The sequence below is a fragment of the Zootermopsis nevadensis genome, unplaced genomic scaffold (genome assembly GCF_977971745.1).
Source record: "Zootermopsis nevadensis isolate Lab colony 2312 unplaced genomic scaffold, Znev_1.0 Znev_ptg000029l, whole genome shotgun sequence".
Classification (NCBI taxonomy): domain Eukaryota; kingdom Metazoa; phylum Arthropoda; class Insecta; order Blattodea; family Termopsidae; genus Zootermopsis; species Zootermopsis nevadensis.
In genome coordinates this window covers 2,469,225-2,492,188 of record NW_028259161.1, presented here as the reverse complement: position 1 = coordinate 2,492,188, position 22,964 = coordinate 2,469,225, and the positions used below count along the sequence as shown (strand labels likewise).

At 36.5% G+C, this 22,964-nt stretch overlaps 1 protein-coding gene across 1 annotated transcript in view; it reads right to left on the bottom strand.

Annotated features, from left to right (window-relative positions):
• Nucleotides 1-337: 337 nt before the first annotated feature.
• LOC110827333 (zinc finger SWIM domain-containing protein 5) overlaps nt 338-22,964 on the bottom strand; it is a 140,529-nt gene continuing 117,902 nt past the window's right edge. Inside the window, exons 5-18 of the mRNA XM_022058925.2 lie at nt 22,296-22,444; nt 21,527-21,677; nt 20,404-20,555; nt 19,344-19,504; nt 17,757-17,899; nt 16,116-16,502; nt 15,062-15,228; nt 14,005-14,249; nt 13,024-13,178; nt 12,528-12,691; nt 11,808-11,955; nt 11,610-11,728; nt 10,269-10,487; nt 338-9,455 (exon numbers count right to left, since the gene is read on the bottom strand). Coding sequence (XP_021914617.1) covers nt 8,919-9,455; nt 10,269-10,487; nt 11,610-11,728; nt 11,808-11,955; nt 12,528-12,691; nt 13,024-13,178; nt 14,005-14,249; nt 15,062-15,228; nt 16,116-16,502; nt 17,757-17,899; nt 19,344-19,504; nt 20,404-20,555; nt 21,527-21,677; nt 22,296-22,444 — 2,897 coding nt within the window. The 3' untranslated portion in view covers nt 338-8,918. The remainder of the gene's footprint in view (nt 9,456-10,268; nt 10,488-11,609; nt 11,729-11,807; nt 11,956-12,527; nt 12,692-13,023; nt 13,179-14,004; nt 14,250-15,061; nt 15,229-16,115; nt 16,503-17,756; nt 17,900-19,343; nt 19,505-20,403; nt 20,556-21,526; nt 21,678-22,295; nt 22,445-22,964) is intronic.

Here is a 22,964-nt window from a genome sequence, read left to right as displayed (position 1 = left end):
GATATTGTGCTATGTCGTCTGGTAGAAATTGACTGACATTTCAGAGGTGCTTACTGCCTCCATCAACATGGCAGTACCCTGATGATGAAGGTAGTAAGCACCTTTGAAACGTCAATCAATTTCCGGTGCAATATCCCAGAAGACATTCATCTTCAAATTCACTGCCATGAGAACATGAAATCTCACCTTTACAAGCTTGGTCTCTAGTTCTGCAGAGGAACTTTAAATAGTAAAGGATTACTTAAACTAGTTAGGAATATTGCATTTGAATGGAAACATCATGTGGCTATGTTGTAAGGAAGGTAGATGTTCAGGGTCCTTGTACAAAAATCCTATGTAACATCTACATAACTGTATATATTATCACAACAAATCACTCACATACTTGTGCATAACTACAGTAATCATAAGGACATGTCACTACAACTCTGACAATACAAAATTGTAAATAAATACAAGTTTAAATATTGCAACCTGAAGTTCTATGGCAAAATGTGCTGGTTATAGTAGGGCTACAAGGATTCATGTCAGGACCTTCCAATCGCCAAGCAAGGAAGACGGTGATGCAGATCCGCAGCTGGTATGGAAGCCATATTTCACACACAGAGTTCCATGCTGCTAAGCTTTGCCACCGCACATATTAATTTAATACATAAGAGGTGTACACATGGCATGATCAGTCAGTTCCTAGGGGGGGAAGGTACAAGAGCATAGTGATAATATTTATGGAATGATTATAATCATGTCCCCCCTGCTTCCAGTCACTCTTCTAGCATCTGCACACAAGTTCGATGATCGACATAAATGCTCAGGAACAATATTTCAAACAGAACATGTTGCACTCCCAAAAAATAAACCTTTCTAGTAAAAATAGAATATATGCTACATAAAAACTTTGAGTCCTGCAGTTGTGAATGTGCCAATGAACATTTTTAAATGATTTCAAATGACACAAACAGAAATTAATAAAGATGATTTGTAAAAAAAGTGTAATTTATACATATTTACAGTGTCACTCACAATCGTCCAAACACAGCAACCTGACTTCAAATCATTGGGAAATTCCATTACAGCCGATATGCAATACTAATTGTTCCAAACCAGCAACTTTGTCTGGAAAACTACATTAACAACCAAAGAAAATAAAAAGTCAAAGAAAAGAGTCTCAATTTTACATTTCAAAATACCTAGGAAGGAAATGTATGTTTACATTCATTTAGTGGGGGGGGGGGGGGGACGATTTGCAACTGTATTAAAATATTAAACACACCCAAAGTCTTTCACTCCAAATTTACACATGTCAGTCCTATGGAGAACAAATGAAGAATGTCTTGCCCTGGACCTACAGAAAATGCAAATAAGACACATCAAAATATTTGCTAAAAATAATATAACATTCTACAGAATACATTGCTGCTTCACCTTGGCTGCAGTCTTTATGTTCACAGTATTTCATGTTCAGACATGAACCTTTACAAATGCAAAAATAAATTACAGTGAGTGATCTAGATTTCTAATCTAAATTAAATAACTGAAACTTGGGTAGTTTCCTCAAATACAAAGAATAAAACTAATCCTGAGTAAATATGTAACCTTGCAAACAACAAACATCCCTTTTAAAGTTATCATTTTTAAACAAAAATATTAAATGTATAGGGGTTCACTTGTTTGCACATGGCTGTGCAGGATAAAAATAAGAGCACCATAACATTTTGAACCTCAGCTGCCAGGCTTCCATGACTTTACTGTAGCTGAACCCTGTAAATTGAGATTCAATCAGGAATGGCAGTGAAACATAACATATTACTGATGCACATTAACTGATAACCTCACATAATGCAGTATCTTACAGTTTCAAATTTTCACAAAAATACCAAATTTAATATTTCCTGTACTGATACTGTAAATAAAATGGCCTAAATTCACAACCACATTTCTTGTTTTGTGACAGTATAGAATGGTGACTGGACTGAAAGATGTTCAACTTCAAGAAATGTCTTCTGGGCTCAATCTACGTGTATATATATGTATGTGTGTGTGTGTGTGTGTGTGTGTGTGTGTATGTTACAAAACCTCATTCATGAATCCTATGTCAAGAGTTCAATACAAGAGAGCCAGAAAAGAATTAACAAAATCTTAACTTTGACTACTAATATAACTAAGAGTAGCAGGTTAGTTAAATTTAGACTTCAATTAACTTTCATACTAATTTCTTGTAACTCAAATACTCCAGTCAAAAGTTAAACACATAGTAAAATAAATATTTTTCAGGTACATGATTCCATGTGATGGAACACTTCATAGAAAGAATTATGTATGCATGTTACAGATACTTTTGCATGGTTCAAAATTGTATCTATGCCTAAAAGTAGAGACAACTAGATTTTTTTCCCTGCCACAATAATTTTAACAGTAAGCAAGTATCCACTGTGTACTTTGTCTCAGATATGACAATATTGCCATATTTCACTGGCAAAATGTCAATATATTTAATCATCAGTAACTGAATATTTCTCATAACTCAATAATCATCCTGCACTTAGCTAAACATAAACAGAACATATATTTTATGTACAGTATCATGTAAATCAATAAAATCTCAAATATTACTTACTTATTATAGATAGTACAAAAAAATTAATTTCTTCATATAAAAATGAATTCACCAACATTTCGATTTCCTCCCAAAAACTGAAAGGAACATAATGTACAATTTAAACCAGGATGTAATATTGACAAACTGAACATGTTCATAAGACACATTTGAAGCTAAAAGGAAGACAATGAGTTCCTGAATTTTAGACTAGCAAAACTGCAATTTTTGAGTGACATTATGAAGACAGTTGTTTTAAAGTTTTTAAAGATATACAGACTTTCCATTAAAGTTCTGGAACTAGGCTTATTCTGTAAGGCAGCTGAAATTAGTGTATGCAGAGCCACAAAAGTTCAAAACCCATTTAATCTTGCACCACCCTTAATAACATGATTCGCAAAATTTTGTTGCATGCAACAAGGCTGTACTCTCAGCAAGGAATCTACCCAAGCAATTACGATGATCTTTCACTAACACTTAAGGTTTGTTGAATTGTCTTCATAAAATCTGTGTTCTGCCAAATATATCATATTTTGATTGATTAGCATGCTGATGGCAGAATCCAAGGGAGCAGAATAACAAAAAACTACTTGCCCTTATGCACAATTTATAATTCACTTCCCAGTCATACTATCTTACAGCTTCACTAAAAAGTATATAGTTTGCACGCTTGACATTTTTAAAAATTAAAATCATAGCCAATTAGAGACTCTTTCCAAGGCAACAAATATTAGTTCTGATTTCTCAGACCCACAATATGAAGGATATGATACAAAGCATCCACATGGTAGCACTGCACATTTATACACAGTGCTGTATGTCAGCATAAGTGTACACTTGTACTCTATAAGCCATAATTGGATTACAAAACAAAGTAACCCACAATTATTAACTTTAAAAAATCTAGCATTTACAGTTAATTAGGGCAGTGAATAAGTTATGAGACTGGAGAAATGTCAGTTATTCACAAGAAAGGCAGTCAAGTGCAGAGAATGACAGAAAAATGCTGGAAACTGAAGAATGAAATTTAATAAAAAAAACTGAAACGCAGTAAAATGTTAAACCCATCGATGAAGATCTTTACAGTTTAAAATTTGTAACAGATTTTGATCAGTAACATCTACTTCTGATTCATTACATGTTTAACCAGTAGCATGATAAAGAAAATGTTTGCCCACAATTACTACACATTTGTATTACTTTTGAGTGTGTAACTTAAACACTGCTCAAATTAACCACTTCATGATCAGTTAAATTTTTATCCTTTAGAATTTTGTAATTAAACAGTTAGAAGAAAATTTTTTAACTTTAAAATAGAGCTTGTTTTACAGCATCCACTGCATATCAACGTTCTTTAACACAATAAAAGTTTAATATACAAGAGAACATACCTTTGAAATGCAAAATGTTCTGAAACAGGATGAAGCTTTCCACAGAGTTCACACATATGACATAAATGAACAAACAAACAGCTGACTCTCCAAAGTTTTAATTGCAGCCAGATGTTGCAATAAAAGGAATTAGGCACAGTGCCATTCTATTCCCCCTGAGAACTCCATTCTATTATCAAACAACTCTTCAGCCTCAGATAGTACAAAGTAGACATGCCAGTAAAAGTTAACTTCAATGTATTTCGTTATAGCTGAATCTGACTGTGAAACCATTCAAAAATTTTACTTGGTGAAGACAGAACACAGATTTTTGGAGGTCAGAGGTTTTGCCACATACTACAGCAAGTCTGCTAGTTCTTATGATAATTCCAAGCTTTCCAATGAAATATCAACATGTTGACTGCATGGCACCACATACACCAAGGCCATCTTGTGTTTAGAATAGTTTTCTTACATTATAATTGACTCTCACAAAACACAAGTTCATAGTCCTCTTTAATATTGTATAAACTGCTAATTACATTATGAAGTGTAACAGTACCGGTAAGTGATGAAATATTATCCACTCAAATTTAATGCCAAGGAAAGAAAGTTATTGTGAGATCCATTGACCATCATTCAACCTTCAAATTGCTGAAAAATTAACCCTCTGTTAGACATAAATTACCTGATACTTCTCAGATTAGTTTTTTTAACATACCCACTCCTGGTCTTACAGACTTTCCTGACCTCTGACTGAAGTCAAAGAATTAATATTTAAGGAATGAAAACCCACTAAGTGGGTTTCATCCCCCCCCCCCCCCCCCCAATTGATAGTACAATAACAAGAGGAATATTACATGGCCAGTAAAACTAAATGGAGCTCAGGTATATTCCAATTAAAAATTGTAAACTAAGCAGTTTTCAGAATTGGTAGAAACAGCCAATATAAACAGACATATCCTTAGTATTTTCGGTGGATATATGGCAATACAGCAATATCAGTTATGTAAAAAAAAACCACATAATATTTTGTGTTTTGTCAAGTTTCATCAAGGAGGATAATGAATGACAATTCAAATTTCTACAACCAGGATACCTTCTATCTGCATTTACCAATTCTTCCACAGATGGTTTAGCTACCCCCTCTTCCTACCTCCATATGAAAAGACCTATTCCTTGGAGCTATCCAACATCTGAGCAGTAAATTTAATATCCCGTCACACTTCACATTCTAAAACTTTAAGGTGTGGTATTAACTGGTAAGAACAGTCATCAAGATATGGTGAATTTAAATAGCATGACAAAGCTTCAACATGTCTTGACAAATTCTAGTTGCCAATTACATCACTGATTCCAACAGTAACGATAACCGCTCAAGAAAGCTGATTTTAGGGCACCAGAATCTATTTCTAACATCATCCCATGTAGCTTCTTCATACCACATAAATTTCATTATGCACATATTATTTTATAACTGTAACAACTAATTAATAACATAACCAAACAAGGTTCTAAACAAATGAAGTGTTACCAACAGATTTCAGCACCGTCATAAATGTTTCAATTATTGTGGCAATTCTTCATTTTAAGAATAACAATGACCACATAAATACATTCTGGTGCCATATGTATCATGGATGGATATATATATAAACTTTCTAAAGCTATTACACTGATAAGGAAAAGTCTTGGTTTCTAATATTGGTATTTAACTACAAACAGACCATGTCTGCTTTGTTTTGTGCAAGATACTAAATACATGATATGCAGAATATATGCATAACTTCCTGATAATTTCCCAACATGGCAGGTTTTCTTATCTCAAGTGCTAAATATTTTAAACACAGGAAGCTTACAAGTAATAACAAAAAAAGAAATATTACCTTACTATTGTATGATTGGAAACCAAAACGCACTTCTTTCTTTTACATTTCAGCAGACAATACTGTGTAATATGCACCATTTGTTTGTTTCATTTTTCAGAGTCTAGTGTACCGCACAATTTAAGTCAACTGGCGGCAGAACATAAACATAATGAGTACAAACTATGTACTATTTTATAAAGTTGGCAGTGATAATTAAGAAAGTTTGGAGCATGTATAACAGGATGTGTTGGACATAATTATCAGCAGTAAGTGTAACATATACATCAAGCAAATTCTATGTAAGAACATAAGAAACAGGGTTAGCTTGAAATAAATAAATCTCCTATTATTCTCAGACACATTGCTAGCAATACAAACCTAAACAGATTAGATTCTATAGGATTCTGACTGAACAGATTAATTCCCTTTACTTATACAAAAAACATGTCCATGTGAATTAAATATTGCTGCCAATAAAAAATCTCAAGGAAAACAGAAACATAAGACCAGTTATCATCCACTCTGAAGATCAAATTCTGGCATTCACTATGCTTAATTCATTTCATGTTGTTATATCAACTATAAAGAGTAATTTAGCATTGGTGATAAACTATGAAATTTGTTGATTACAATCAGTATGTCCTGTACAGAAAATGAACCTGCTAGACATTCCTGCAGAGACCAGAAAATAACCATTCCCTTCTTTTGTCTTGTTCTTAACAGCCTTCAAATCCTTCTACACCCAATAAATCTTGATTCTGTAATTAAAAGTATTCTGAGTCTCTGTAACACAAAAGCCAATTTAATGAAAATAACAAGCGGGAGGGGCAACATTCATGCATCCACTCACACGGCACAGCTGCTGATGAGGTAGAGTACTTCAGCTGTTGATCACACTGTACACACTATATTGCTTCTCAGTTATATCATTGTACAGATAGAAAATTGTTCACCAAAACTGCAAACTAGAACAAACTCATAATTTTGATTAATCGATAATACACGTAGACCTCAGTCCAAATAAACTTGAAACTACACTCAACTTTAGTGGCAAAACTTGATGTGCATCAAATTTTAAAGCTAGAACCTGTTTGACATCCCTGCCTCTCGGCGACTCATTTGAAAACAGCCTACAGACCAATTTCATCAAGCTTCATTCCATATTAATAATTTCTTCACAGAACTAAATACTCCAGAGTGTACTATTTATCATAATGAATTCTTTTTGGGCTACCAGCCATGTCAGGTGGTTTAATGAAATAAACACTGATGTTCTGAGAACCATCTTTGTCCTTGTCCTCAGGGTACTGAAGTACTGAACATTGATGTTTTCTATATTAAGACACCTGACACAACTGGTGGGCCGAGAAAAATTCAATATACTTAGTTGCCATCAGATCATATGTACTATTAATCAGTTAAGATGAAGCATGAAGGAAGAGATGAACACATGGTTACATAACATCTTATTATTCTGTATCTTATATTATCACTAATAATATGGTCTAAGGCCAGAGACAGGAGTGTTATTATAAAAGACAAGCTATGTGATGACAAAGGTAAAGTTGTTCCTGGTACTTAATTAAGCACTGTGCTTATGAAAGCGTATGGAAGAAGGGAAAGTATAGCTTCACCTGTTCTTAACCTTGGTACTTGAAGGAGATGAAAGGGATCATAACCTAACCCAGGGAAATAATTATTATCGATCAGCTTCAAGCATTTTTAACATTGTGTATAAAAAATTATTTCCAAAAGTATTCAAGAATAATATTAATGAGTTTATGAAATATATTTGATATAATAATCATCTAGCTAAGAAAATTGATCATGTCAGGAATCTGTGAAGCAAACTTATATGAAAAATGAAGGCAATTCTAGCTTCCAAAGAAAAAAGAATTATGTTACCTCTGAAATGAATGTTTGATGTTTTATGCTAGTGAATGATATGCAATATGCATAAGAACCAAAAATGCATTTAAATTATAAGTAACAGCTTGATGAAGTGATCTTGTGACTGGGTGATTACAATCAAGTCATCAGGAGGAAAACAGTTCCTAACAATGATATGGTGCTGCACACAATGTTGAGCTAAATTTCATATCTCTAGTTTAGTTAGCTGTTATATTCAATGCCTTACAACAAAGCAATTTTTGGTACAAGGCAAAGTTCATTTTCAGCATGTAGTATTCACCATCTCCATTTTCTCTAAAAAATAAATATTGAAAGATGCTCTTTTAAGGCAATTATGAAATATATGTATGGCAAAATAAAGAAAAATCCACACTGACAAGAACACAAATCATGTTGGCTTCATGACATTCATGATATTAGGACACTAATAGGCTTCTTTACCGATGGAGGTAGTTATGGAATTGAATTCATATCTTTGCAATGTACAATGTTCTAGACTGCACATGCTTACACCACTATTACAAACTGCATACTATTACTTTGTACTCGTTGCTATAGAGAATCAACATACATAATAGGAAGCATTGGCAAGTCCCTGACCGGAACTGCATCCCGGCCCTGTAAGCACAGCATGTTTTGGTATAAATGTGTTGTCATATAAAAAAATGTCTCATTCTTATTATACAAACAACGATCTTTGGTTGAAAACACAGTATCACATACAAACACACAGACATGGTACTATTATGTACAAAACGATCACTGTTCTCATAGTTCATTACAGTGTGTTTGTCTCGCGGAAGTCCGAAACTAATTAATCTGACAATATTACAGTTCCATTACGAGGACATGAGATCTTAGAATTGTTACAAACCTGTCTCCACATACATTAAAATTCAATTTATACATAATGCACAAAATACATTTTTTTAAACATAATCTAGACAGCATGGCATTGCACAAGTTTAACTTAATAATGGTAGGTTCAGTGGTGGTGTTAGAAGCCTGCAGTTATTTGTCTAGTAGTATCAGAGATAAAGTCTCAAAGTCATTCTGTATAATTAATCTCTGTGATAATATCTTAGTCTACTTGCTGTTCAGCCAGATTAGAGGAAGCAAACCACAGGGGCAGAACCAACACAATGTACATCTCTTGCTCCCTTTCAAACATTAACATCAGCCAAATCTCTCCTTAACTAGAAACATAAGTTTCTTCTTCCCTTTGTATGCTACCTTCATGTTCTCCACAAGTTGTGTGAACTGTGCATGCCCATCATGGGCAAGGACAAATGTGTCGCGTGCTTTACCAAGGAAGTCTATGAAGTCACCATAATGTCGAGGGGAGATGTGGGTGAGACGAGAATGAGTAGTGTTAACATATGCTGCTACTGCAGCCTCCAAGAGTTGCCTCAAGGGTGGACGATCATAAGACAGGGGCTTTACTCCTCCCCCACACCCACCACGGCTGCTGTTGCGATGATGATGGTGATGATGGTGGTGTTTCCCTCCATCTGCTGCACCACTACCCCCAGGAGGGTGTGGGCATGAGATGCCTGGGGCAGTCATGGAACAGCGTCTTAAGATGTCAGACAGAACAGTCGCACACTGCACATTCTTCACCAATAGTGGGATCATATTAGTGAGCTCTGATTTCCCCAAGGAGTGGCTCAAGGCACAAGCCCAGTGGATGTCATTGATTGCAGGATGAGTGTCCTGCAACAAGTCTCAATATAAACACTCAAACAAGAAGGCATGACTGCAATTGGACAAGGATGCTAAATTTGTTTCTATCAGAACAAATTCAGGAAATGTGTCTCTCCATCCTGACTCTTCCTACAGATTAAAATATATACAACTGTAACTTTCCTCCATGTTTTAAATGAGAATAAAACTTTATCTCTCACTAGGAGAGAGCTGCAAATATTCAGACTGTTTGAGAAGATAATGCTAAGGAAGATATTTGGACCCAGAGAAATTAATGAAGCACTGGAGAAATTTATATACTCAGGAGCTTGCTACAGGCTGGACAATCAGAGTACAGTTCTTGGAAGAGAAAGAGACTGCTCTTCACCATAATGTCCATACTGGCTCTTTGGCCTACCCAGCTTCATATCCAGAGTTATTTCCTTGGGAGTAAAGTGGTGGAGGCATAAAGCTAACCACTCACCTCTATTTAGTGCCAAAGTTAAGAATGTATGGAGCTACATCTGCATTCCCATATGTTTGCTAAGTCCAGGACAAGGTGCAACTTATTAGAGAGAAAAAAATAAGGATAAGATGGGTGGGACATGCAAATGCATGGAAAATGACAAACAATTTCTGTTGGAAGATATCAAAGGAAGGGGCCATTTGTGAGATCAGGCAAATATGAGAGGAGAATATTAAAACATACTGGATAAACAAGCAATCAAATTGCAATATGAATTGCAGTGGCTGGGGATGGGGTGCAACAGAAGGCTTATGACAACATGACAGCAATCCTTCTGCTGTACTACTAAGTTATCAGTCATCATACTGAATATTTACCTGATTGTATGCCAAATGCACATTCTTCATGGCAAGCATTGCTAGCTTGTATGCCCTTGTGGGGTATCCCCTGTGCTCCATGTATCGTGCAATAGTGAAGAGCTGGGAGGAAGTCATGATATGTGATGCAGCATCAATGACGATTTGATATGCTGTCTCAAAGGCCAGTGCTTCATTCTCACACAGGGTCAGAGCATTCAAGGCACAGTTTGGGGGATCCTGAAACAGTAACCTTGTGTCACTACTACACAAACATACAGAACCAAACATACAACTAAGCAAGTCAGGATACTATTTATTTCTCACTGCATCATAATGGTAAGGTAAAGCACAACATAACATGGCTCTGTAATATTTAGTGCTCATTTCTATCACAAGAATGCATAACAAGTTGGAGGAAGAAGAAATGGCAGTAGAGGAGAGGAGAGAGAGGACAAGGAGGCAGGAGAAAAAGAAGAGGAAGGGGAAGGAGGAAGTGAAAAAAATAAAATGTAATGTTGTCATCTCCATCTTTGTATTTCTCAGGAAAATATACTTAACTAAAAATGTTTTTTGTGTCTAAAAGGAGTACAGTAACTACCACACAACCAGAATGGCACAGAAGAAAACTTGGTCATTCAAGTAATTTTCTCTGCAATTATTTGTATTTTTGTTGGCATGTTGACAGCTGAAGCTAAACAAATTGTGGATTAATCCTCCACCTTATCAGCGATCTTTATGACAACAAGGCAACTGTAGCTTCAGTAATCTTTATGCACAATCTGTTATATGGGAAACTTTCCTGAATGTCTGGTACTCTTAGACAAAATTCAAATAGGAAGCTGCCATTAAATCTTATCAATGCTGTAATGAATATGACACCCACTTTCCTTCAATACAGACAGAGATATGTAGAGATTCCAGATCTGTAATCATACAGATTTTAAAAATGTATTTCTGCCCATAATTTCCATAAGTAAGATTCACACTACACGAAATTTGTCAGGCAAAACACAGCCACCATATCTGCATATGTAACATACAAAGCCTACACTGAATATAGGATTCATGTGACTGTAGGTTATTGTTTCAAATGTATTCAAAATATTACATTAATAAAAACTGTATATTTCTTGAAGCTCTTACCATACAAAATTTCAGGGACTTACATAAAGAGCTACTAATTTCACTCACACCTGACAGGTTCTCACAAACTTCAAGTTGGATTCACAAATGGTAGGGTATAATGAAGTACGGAACTGAGGTGGTCTCTAATGGTATAATATTCATACCAATTTTTATAAAAATTCATCATCTCATTCAAGATGTATGCAGACATCACAATCTTTCCTTGATACTCACTTTGGTGGCACACTGAAGAGCCAAGTTCCTGGCACAGCCAGACAGTTCTTCCTGTTGAGCAAATGTCAGGTTCAGCCTCATGATAGTGCTGTGAGACATGATTGTAGTAGCCACTGGACCTGCACACAGACAGAAAAGTTCCAGACATGGTAGGACATGTCACTCTTACATGACAGCATTGCAACTCATGGCCCATACCTGTAGCCTCAGTTGGTGTAAACAGTTGATACCAGTTCTGCATGATGGACACTAGAGCCTCCACTCCAACCTCGGTGGCACAGGTCACCAGCCAGCGAACCATTTCTCGTCGGCGCCAGTTCAGTGATGACAATGTCATGCGCATCACCTAAAGAAACCAAAATAACATGTTCACTAGGCTGTTTTATTTAAATTTTTAAGCATGTGCAATAAAATGTTTTTCTCATAATCCATGTCCACAGACCTGGGTGCATCTTATGGTCTATAAATTATAGCAAATGTACATGCCTAATCACTATTTACTGCTGTGACACTAGATAGTGAGCACTTTATAAACTGAATGATTAACAAGCAATAAAACAGCAATGGACCTACTTGCACTATAAAACTATCAGCACCTAATCAACAGGTCATAAAGAAAACACTGCATACAACACTTTTTAAAATGAGAGACATACTCATATATGCAGTTATTCATTAAAGGCTTAACAGCTGGATGCTTAAGACATCTTTGCAGAGAGTGAATATGGTTCAAGAAAGTACATAATGTTGTCTTCTGGATTATGATACCATGTAGTCTTGTAGGTGGTAACAACCCACAACAGTACAAGACAGCCACATTTTAACCAACATGGAAACTTCAATTCTCATACAGCTGAAGTGAGACCACATTTCTGCTGCTAATTCACATACCCCTTGCACATCTACATCACAGTTTACCTGCAGGCCCAACTCAAAGGCCACGCTAAGTAGGGTTGGGTGCCGGGGGCCATTCTCTGGTGTGGCAAATCGAAAAGCATCCTGAGCCAGTTTGAAGAGGTGTGAGGAACTGTGGATATGTCGCTGTGCTGACTCCAAAACTGTCCGCAACCTCAGCACCTCCCCTGCAACAAGTATTTCTAGTTGTACAACATATATCTTCCACATTTGTTCTTTGCGCCCATGTACATCTCATTGGCACTGATGTTAACTTACAGCAGGTACAAGTCTGTAGAAAAACAAATGTAATGGTCATTGAAAATTTTAAACTGCACAGAACCATGAATTTCCTTCCAAAAATATTTATATTTGAAATAAAACTTGTCATTCCCAACAAGAACAAAACAAAATGAATGCTAGACACAAACTCTCTAGTACATGATCATTTCATGCACATCATGCAGAGAACACACTACTGATAATAATCATAGATAATGTGTGATATTTAGGCTTGTACCCTTGGCAGCACTGAGCATGGTAGATGCAAGGTTGCACTGCTGTGTCTCGATGTGACCCAATGTGAACCAGCGCGGATATCGACTTAGAACTAATGAGGAAACATTCCCGTTGACTGGATCATCAGCATCTTCATGCTCTTCTAGAATAGGTAATCTAGAAGGAAAATACCAATACTAAAAGTGGGTAAAGCCATATCTCCTACATCAATGTGAACAGAGCACTGTTTATACAAATGAAGCTGCAGTGATATAGTCACAGCATTGTGTGATTAAACAATATTTATTTCATGTTGAATAGGAAAGTTAGAGGGGGAAGGACAAGCAGATATGAAGGAATTCTGATGAAAGGTACTCTCAGTGGTAAACACTTAAAGTAAATTAATACGTACATTTACAAAATAAAAGATAACTGGAGCCTTGTTAGTAAACTGAAGAACTTTCAGTGCTGTGAGGATGCATTTCCACCTATTGTTACTTACCACTTCTGAATAAAACAAATTTCACTCATATTGTGAACAATGACAATCAGCATCATCTCACTTCATTTACAAAAACATATTGGGTATAAATTAATTCAATATCTGTTTACAACGAAGGTCACTTTTAAAATGTTAAACACCTGTCAACAGCAAAAAATAACCACAAACACAGACTATAAAGAACAGTGGAATGACAACACAGGACAATTTGGGAACAAGCCACAGTGTGCTGTTTGAAATGACTGGAAAACAGTGCAAGCAAATTTTTAAGCACAATCTTTAACCCAATTTACAAACACTGGTTAATTTAGTATTGTTATTCATTTTGGTGTCTGTATAATTTAATACCTTTTCACTTATATATGTAAAATTATAGTAAACTATTCAGTCTGTAATACATTTTTTAATAATTAAATGGATATGAAGTTAAAAATTTCAAACAAAAGAAACAGTGTTAGATAATAAACAATAAATAATACTATGGTAATGTGAGAGTCTTACCGCATGGCCCGCAGTCCAACCTCATATGCCAAGTCAGGGTAGTAGTTGAGCAGTGAAAGGAACAGGAACCTGGCAAATGTGTGCATTGGAATGCTCTCAGGATGAATTCCCAGTCCCAAGCCACTGGAGGGGCCCCCCTCCAACAGCACAATGGCTTGGCGCCTCAGTACAGCAACCAGACTGTTGTCCATCTCAATCTCCTGCAGTTTTGCTATCAGGCGGTCCTCCTGTTTACACGACTTTTCCTATAGTTGTCAACACACACACACACTGCTTAGTAAGTGACCTTAATCCAGGCAATCAAAACAAAGTAAAAGAAGTATGAAGGGCAAAATCCTTTGTTGTTGCTATGAAAAATATTTCATGACTACAATATTATATTCTTGCTTTTCATGTACACATTATCTAGCAGTAATGCAGTATTTGAGGTTTTCACCATGGTGAGTCTGAAGATGGCTGTCTTCTGGGTTGTTGCACCATGTAGTCTGGTTGGTGATGGAGGCAGCAAGAACCTCTGAAACATCGGAAAACTTCTACCAGACTACACAGAGCAACAACCCAGAAGACAGCCATCTTCTATTTAGCAGTAAGTTTTGAAACTGTCATAAACAGCAAAACTCTTCCAGCAAACACACAGTTTCATTAATGAGTCTTAAAATACTTAAACAGTTTCATATACTTCATTTTATTCCATCACAGATTAGACAAATATTATTATCACAATACTACTCTTTTCTCCATCATAAACTAAGTTTTCTACAAGGGGACAAATTTTGAGGAAATTATGATAGCAACATAGTAGCAAATATAGCATGTCATCAATTAAATTAATGTAGTATGCGCAGATGACAATATTCCTCAGCAAAATCAGAATTAGGATGAATAACCAAAAAACTAGGAAGACCATGTTAGAGAAGACATGCAAATATAAAGGAGTAAATACTGATTCAATAAGACAGTAAGACACAAAACAATGTCACAGAATGACCACTCCCAGCTGAAAACACCAGTACATGATGATGATGATGATGATGATGATGATGACAGTGATGTGTACCTGTGCATATAGACCTGCAGGCATGATTCGCTGCTGGCCCAGTCCAATCAGAGCCACCTCAACAGCCAACGTTAGGTATGTTTCTGAGCGGTCACGTGAGCCAATTACTGGCACATGATGATACCGAGGAGGGGCAGTGATGCTTGTGTCCTCCACACCCACTGGGTCTGGAAAACAAACCACAGGAGATTGTGAGAGAAAGCATCTAAGTTCCCAAACAGCCAATACACATTCAGCTACTCTCTGTTATAAGTGAAACTGAAGATTCATTACCACCACTCCAACAGTTTGTCACTGGTCACCGTACTGACCACTTCACATCTTCACAATCCATTTCTTGAAGCAACATTTTACATTTTACTTTCAAAGTGCCCTCTTTCCATGAAGTACTGTAACAAAATCTTAATTGCATTTCTTGTTTTTCTTCCTATCAAATTAATTGCTGTAACAACACTAGGCAAAGAAAACAATCATTAAAAGTTCTGTATGTAATTTTGTCTCACTTAGGTCCAAAAATTCTTCCATGCACTTTCATGTTCAAATAGATTCATTCTATAGTCTTCATTCAGAGGGAAGGACCAAATTTCACACCCATAAAAAAAAAACTTGTCTTTACACTTTAGTGAAACCACTAGAAAGCTAAACTGAAGTTTATCTCCACTGTTACCTCAGTCACAGTTTCTTTTCTAACATTTTAGAAATCCTCATCAGCTGCAGTTATATGATAACAATATCATGGATTCCAATTATAAGACATAAACAAGTACTCAAGATTTTCTATGTTTACTCCCAGACCAATGACATTAAAGAAAATACAAAATTTTAACTTTCAGAATAAAAGTAATTTTGGCCTTCTTATGGAATAATTGAAGGTCAATGTTTTTAAAATTATGAACACAATGTAAGTATGGCTGAAAAAGATGATTCTTTTCTCTCAGCAGGACCTATATAAATAATAAATTTTGCATGCAAAATTTAAACTAGACAACCTGATGCAAACATAACATGATACTAAAATCATGGATTTCTTTCAAGAAAATGACCTCATCCTTACCAAAATAGGAAGGAGCACGTGATGTTTGATCATCTGGACTAAGTGATGCATCTGCTAAAGTGTCAAAAAGACATCCAACAGGATCCAGGGGATGTCCTACCCATCCATCACCCCAACCAGTACAGGCATGAGGAACCATCGATGTTGCCGTTAAACTTGTCTGTCCGCCAGTGCACCTGGATGTGCAGGGAGTGGCAAGGTTAGCAGAACTGCTACTGGCAGCACTACGATGTTGCTGTTGTTGCTGGCTCTCATGCCAACGGCGCTGTGCCACCAGCTGCTGTTGCTTCATGGTACGCACCACTGCCACTGCTAGTCTCAGTGCTGCCCCCTGGTGCCCATGGGACCTCAGTGCATCCACCCTTGCTGCACATGTTGGCAGGGGCTCTATAAACCAGTGTTACAATTTGGACTTGGATACTGTACTAACATTGCAATCAAAAGTACAATAAACTGATGCTGGTAATTAACTCCAGGGTATATATGTTTTGGCCCATGCAGACATCAATAGCTGACCTGACAAACACACAGTCATTGAAACTGTCATGTGGCTCTCTCAGATCTCACAAAATATTACTCACGGCTGTCACATCATAATTCAAACACGGCAGATTAACACTATGCTGGTATCTCTCTTCACAGTAAAACATACACATTTTCCTCAACACTAAGTAATCCTGTATTGCTCATCTCTATCTTTCTTGACCATTTCTGTACAATATCAAAAAAATACTGTGAAACACTTCAAATGACGGGTGGACCACACCTTAAATACTTCCAACGGAATAACTAATCTAGTCTCCTGAAATTAAAGGAAGTATTTCTATAACATTACAAATGTCTGACCATAAATAATTTACATATACAATTCATTAGAGCCTGAAATCAGATGTCAGAATGAAACTAATGAGGTTGAGTCCATCTCTAAAAATTAATTTTTAAAGTTAGATGTTGAACACCAAGTTAGTATGTATCATTTGAAGCTCTCGCAGCAACCAAGCTCAATAAAATCTTCTTGGACAATCAGCTGTGTCAACTGGTCTGACATCAGAACCCTGATGATGGGGATGGAGATGATTCCTGAAATGTTGGTTGCTTTGTGTAACCAAATGACAAGACTGACTGCCCAAGAAAATTTTATTGACCAAGTTAGTATCTTCTTCCAAGACATGACAGGTGGATGAAGAATATAAAAGCAGTCAAAATCATCATTATTTTCCTACTCAGTTTAGTCACTTAAAATCAAACAATACTTTATACATACATTCCAAATGTACCAGACTTTTCTGTCCAAATTCTAGTCGCCTTAATCTGAAGTTTTCAAAGCACTCATTTTTTAAAAATACTTTTTCCAAAATTCAAAGGCATATTATTTCAATGCAAAACATCATCATATCATCTTTGGGTCATATGGACCCCTCCAGTGTGTCAACAAAATCTTTTCAATAAATGAACAGTATACTGACTGAAACTATATAAATTCACCATAGGCCATTAATTACTGGTATGTTTAGTACTGTACTCTGCATGAAATTATTTTCATGGTGCATGACTCGTCAAGATCAAATCATAAACCTATCCTAAAAGTATATATACATGAGTGAGCGTGCATGCGACAGTGCTGGCACAGAGTAAACCCACCATGCCACAGGGGCTGCCCTTGGCTATTGAAACTGCCAACAGTGCTGAGCGAGTTATCATGAACATGGCTGCAGTATGTGTCACTGGACAAGATGTGCTTCAGGTGAAGGTTGTCCCATGACATGCACACCGCATCCAGGGCTCTGTAACAGGGTACTGTTTCTCAACTGGTGTGCTGCAGCACTTGGCATTCAAACACATATCTACACATTTAACATTTTGCAAAGTGCGAGATCTTGTTAAGCCCTCTCATTAGCCTGTGCTGTTGTTCATTTGTTAAACTGTTTAATGTTTTATGAATGGCAATTTGAATGCCATCTATCATTTATTAATTATTCTAAAGTGTTTCTAAATGTTGTTAAACTGCACCACAAAATTCACACAGCCTAAATGAAAACATAATGAATGTGAAGGATAATATGAGTACAGTTCACACATGCTGTGATCTTGGTACTGAACCTTTAGGTTTCATAATAGGCAGGGAATTTTTTGACCAGCTAAGAGACTATTCACTTCTCAAAAGGCATCTGTACCTTTGAGATAATTAGATACAAGATTACAATAGCACATTGTCTGGTGTGCTGTGATTCTATCAACTGCATGTTACTGTGCCACCACATGGAAAATGTTGCGAAATGCTGCATTATGGACTGCCTTGTGGCTTGCATCTTTAAGCACATTCCAATATTGAGTAGGCTACACATATATTGCACATGTACTCTTTGTAATTTTATCTCTCTTATGGTTCTTGATATTAATTTACCGCTGCCACAGCTATCTATAGCAGAGACATTATATTACAGTGTCATAAATATAAAAGAATTCAGTTTCAAATCAGGCTAATTGCATTGTGCAGTCACTTTGCTATTGAAAAAATTCCATGTTCATAAGACCCTATCCTGAGTCAAATAAACCCAGTCCATGTTCTCACACCCAATTTATTTTAGATTCAATATTTTCATCCTATCCATGTCTAGCTCTTCAAAGTGACCTCTTCTCTTCAGTTTTATATGGCACTTTTAAATATACAGTAAGGTGCAAGGTCAGAACTATAATTTACAATCTTTCCCCAAGTGTTTTTGCTGGGCATTATACACAAATGTTTTAAATACAGATCAGAATACTTATGCGGGTAGGTACCAGTTTGTGAAACACCTATCAACTGTGTTATCAATATGTGCTTCAGTAAGCCATTCAAAGTATGTATTTTCTCTTAGCATGTACTGATAAAGAGAAAACAGTTCCAAAGTCAAAAGATAAGTAGCATAAACATAAAGTAACTCCCTGGTAACACAACCCACTAGTGGGCATGATCCTCAGCCAGGTCAACCCAATTAATTTTCATGACCTATTCCACTATGATCAGTTTTAGTATTATCCTTCCATCTCCTCAGTTATTAAAGAGGCCATTTTCTGAAAAGTTCCCAACAAAATTCTGTACACATTTCTTGTTTATCACATCCAATCCATAAATCCAGCCAATAGGAATCCTTTAATTTAATCATACCAACAATAAATAACAAAGTCCCTCTATTCAGCAGAGTTCTGCAGTTTGGACTACAGCCCTCATTCCAATAAATACTTCACCTATGAAACACCGTTCTAGGAATGGCTGAAGCAGATGGTCTGACATGGTGAGACCTCTGTGTACTGAGTCTTGATCTCCGGCTATTGTTTTCCATTACCCTGTAGGCTCCACCTCCATCCTCATCTGAACTGCTATCTGATGAGTCAAATGCCATGTGCAACTGCAAAACAACAAAGCATACATTTCCGATTACTGGAGTTCATCTACCTCAGAACAGGGCCTAGTGGTGAGTTCTTATGGAACAAATATGTATCAGGCAATATGAAATTTCTAACACAATTTTAGTACAATGCATCAAACATTGACATAAATATTTAGAAAATCACAATGAATATCCAATGTGACTGGGAAAACCAGGACCAATGAAGAATCCTTGCAATGGGATTAAATCATGATCTGATTAATGGGTGCATTCCATTGACTGAACGATGGAAAGAATTATCTTAATGTGAAAAAATAATTGGGAGACAACCGTAAAACCAAATGCAAATAAGAATTCACCTTGTATAAAATAGGAATAAGTTAGATTTTATTTTAATGGCTCTGTATTGATTGTGATGATTATGAAGCATCAGTTTAGACGTCTACTAAGAACTCTACACAGCACAAAAACGAAGAATAATATAATCATAAATATGCTTGATTATTTCTTGTAACAACATCAGTCAGCAAACCAATGTTTGGGTAGCTTAAGTTACATTACGTTAGGTGGTGAAGGTCATATTATGTATGGGATGCCATCAAGAAACACACTGAAACAACTCAAATGAAAAAGTCTAAAAAGACTGCAAAGTCCACATATGAATAATCAGATCAGAGAACAATCGCATTGTTTGATACAATCTGAGGAGTGGCACTGGAATTCTATGCTGAAGTCTGCTGGACGAAGTACAGTTTTTTAGATTTATCCATGCATATTTTTCTTCACTTTCCACTGAAAGCAGTAAGGTGACAATACTTCACAAAATTCAATCATAAAAGCTTGAAAGTTTCATCTTTTTATTAAGGACTAGACAAACAAAACTCTTCCAATGCTGTACTGATAACATAATGACTCACTCCATCCTGTCGAGGCAGTGGCTGTGGCCGGAAGTCAGGGTCTTCCTGTGGGCACACGTCAATGAGTGTCCATTTCTCCAGCAAGGCTTTCCAGTGCTGCTTATCCTGGCCACTGCAGTGCGGATTCAAGACAATGCACACCCACAATGCACCTGCAGTGACAGTAGGTTTGAAATAACATTTTTATAATGCTCTCTTATCGGGGCAACCTCAACAAATTTCATGCATCTATCACTATATGAATAATAAGAAACAAGCGGCAAACTTTGCTTGGTTTCGCCTTCACATGCATGTTACGGTAAGTGTCCTACCCCTTCCTATATATACATGTCAATCTGTTCCAATCTTCTTTATTTTAGAGTAGTTAACCCCAAAAGGAATAAATCATTTTAGAGATCTCTTAGTGTAATATTAACACTGATCTCAAACAAATAGGGCATGGAGAGAATTCTCAAAATAGGATTCAATGGTGGACTCTGATGAATGTGAGAATGAACATTCTTCAGGCTCCCTTAAACAGTATCTATGTGACCATCAGCATCTCAAGAATGACTATACTACTTGGAGTTTGTTAGTTTCACTTGAGTCACATATTTGCATCAGACAATGCAGAATGGAGACTTTACATATCATCCACCTCCACAATAAACACAGGCTTCATAGTGAGGGAACGTACATCACTAAACTTGCAAATTCCACCTTTAAATTCTCAAACTGAAATTAACAGAAGTTGACTGTACTCATATTCATCCTTCACTTTTGAGAATGAAGCACAGAGGTGAACAATTGTCTTTTAAACACTGTTCAGTGACAGAATCAGTATTCAATGTGTAAGGAAGGATGTAAGACCAAAACCTTCAAGTTTCATTTATGTAATGGCAGCAGGTTTGTAAAACACTTGAAATTTAATGGGAATATTTAAATCCGCCCTAAGGGCAGTCTTAGACATACCACAATGACTCTGGACACTTTCACCACTTCATAATTGCTGGCCTCACGGACTTGAAACGTGCATTCATTCTCTGTGGCATCCTCAGTAGCGAAGTGACCAATAATCAACAGATGACTGTTCTCATACAAAAACTTAACCTTACAGAGCCATATTCAGAGGAAACAAACTGACCAAGCTGATCCCAGAGTTGCCTGCACTTGTCTGTCATGGGGGTACCCTGTGTCTTCCACAGGATCAGTCTTGGGTCTGACAGGAACTGTTCAGTGATTAACGTCAACATCCTCGCTCCATTGGAATCCCGTGCCCGCAACATCTCTCTCACCTGCCACAAAAAAACTGTCCATCAGCTCATACTAAAGGGCCGACACTTCTTTCAACAGCTCTGCACAAGGCATGACACTGCATAGAAATAAAACTTGACCAAAATAATATTTGATATGCTTATCCAAAATACATATGCAAGTTAAATTACTTAAAGTCATGTTCCTCAAATTTTCCACAAATGTATTCTACAGCTATTGACCAGTAAATTAACTATTTTGGTATTATTTAATTTGTGTTAAAGGAGCCCATGCCAACCAAATGGGCAAATACACCAAGGCCATAAAGTATGTACAATTATTATAATGGATCCAATGTGATCCCAACAATTTCAGTCTGCGTCTAACAGTGGACCTGGGAAAGTTAAGAATACTTTACAGCTCGGTTGCTTCATTGCTTCATGTGGTTCTAGAAACACCATCTATGACCCTGGGAAGAATATGTATTCAAAGTGTTGGAGGTAACTACATAGAAGAGATCTATTCTAGTGGCTGACTGCAGTGATAAAGCAAAGCTTGGGTCCATAGTCTGGCATTCAAACCTGTATGATTAGTGTGTGCATTGCTGTTTGACAATAACAGCAATAATACAAAAAGAAGACTCAGAGACAGACACTAACCTTTGCGAACAAGGAGTTGAGCTGCTTGTTGGCATTGTAATAACTACCTTGGGACAGGTAAGACTTGACCTGCTCACACACTTGCTCCTCATCCAGGTGCCAGCTGTGATCATCGTCCGCACTTGCTCCTGCTGTTGGATCAGGAGCGCCTGGCAAACCATTACAAGTAACCCAGATTTTCAACATTGATAATTATAATATAATATCATTAGAGATTTTTGAATTGAATTGTCCTTCTAGCCAATATTAGATTAAAACTAGGTCAAAATAATATAACTGAGGCTTTAAACTTTGTGGCCAAGATATATCTTAAAATTATTTGTTGTCAGTACTTTTTTCATCGCCTGTTTTTAAAATATTTCATAGGCTGGATCTGTCTCCAGATGAGAGGTACCTATTCTGTGGGGCCCCTTAGAAAGAGCTAGGCTCTGTCACTGGACAATATAAATCGTGCAATTATTTCAACTTATCCACCCAAGTACGGATTATAATACTTAAATAATAAAATAAAAATTATAAGACCGCTCATACAGCTCTGTAAGCGACCAGTTCTGAAACCACATAAAAATTGACATAAAATCCTGCTAAAAATGTAGGCATCCAAGTCATCAAAGGACATTAAAACCAAAAAAAAACATCATAAAAACACCGGAGAATCCACTACTGTCG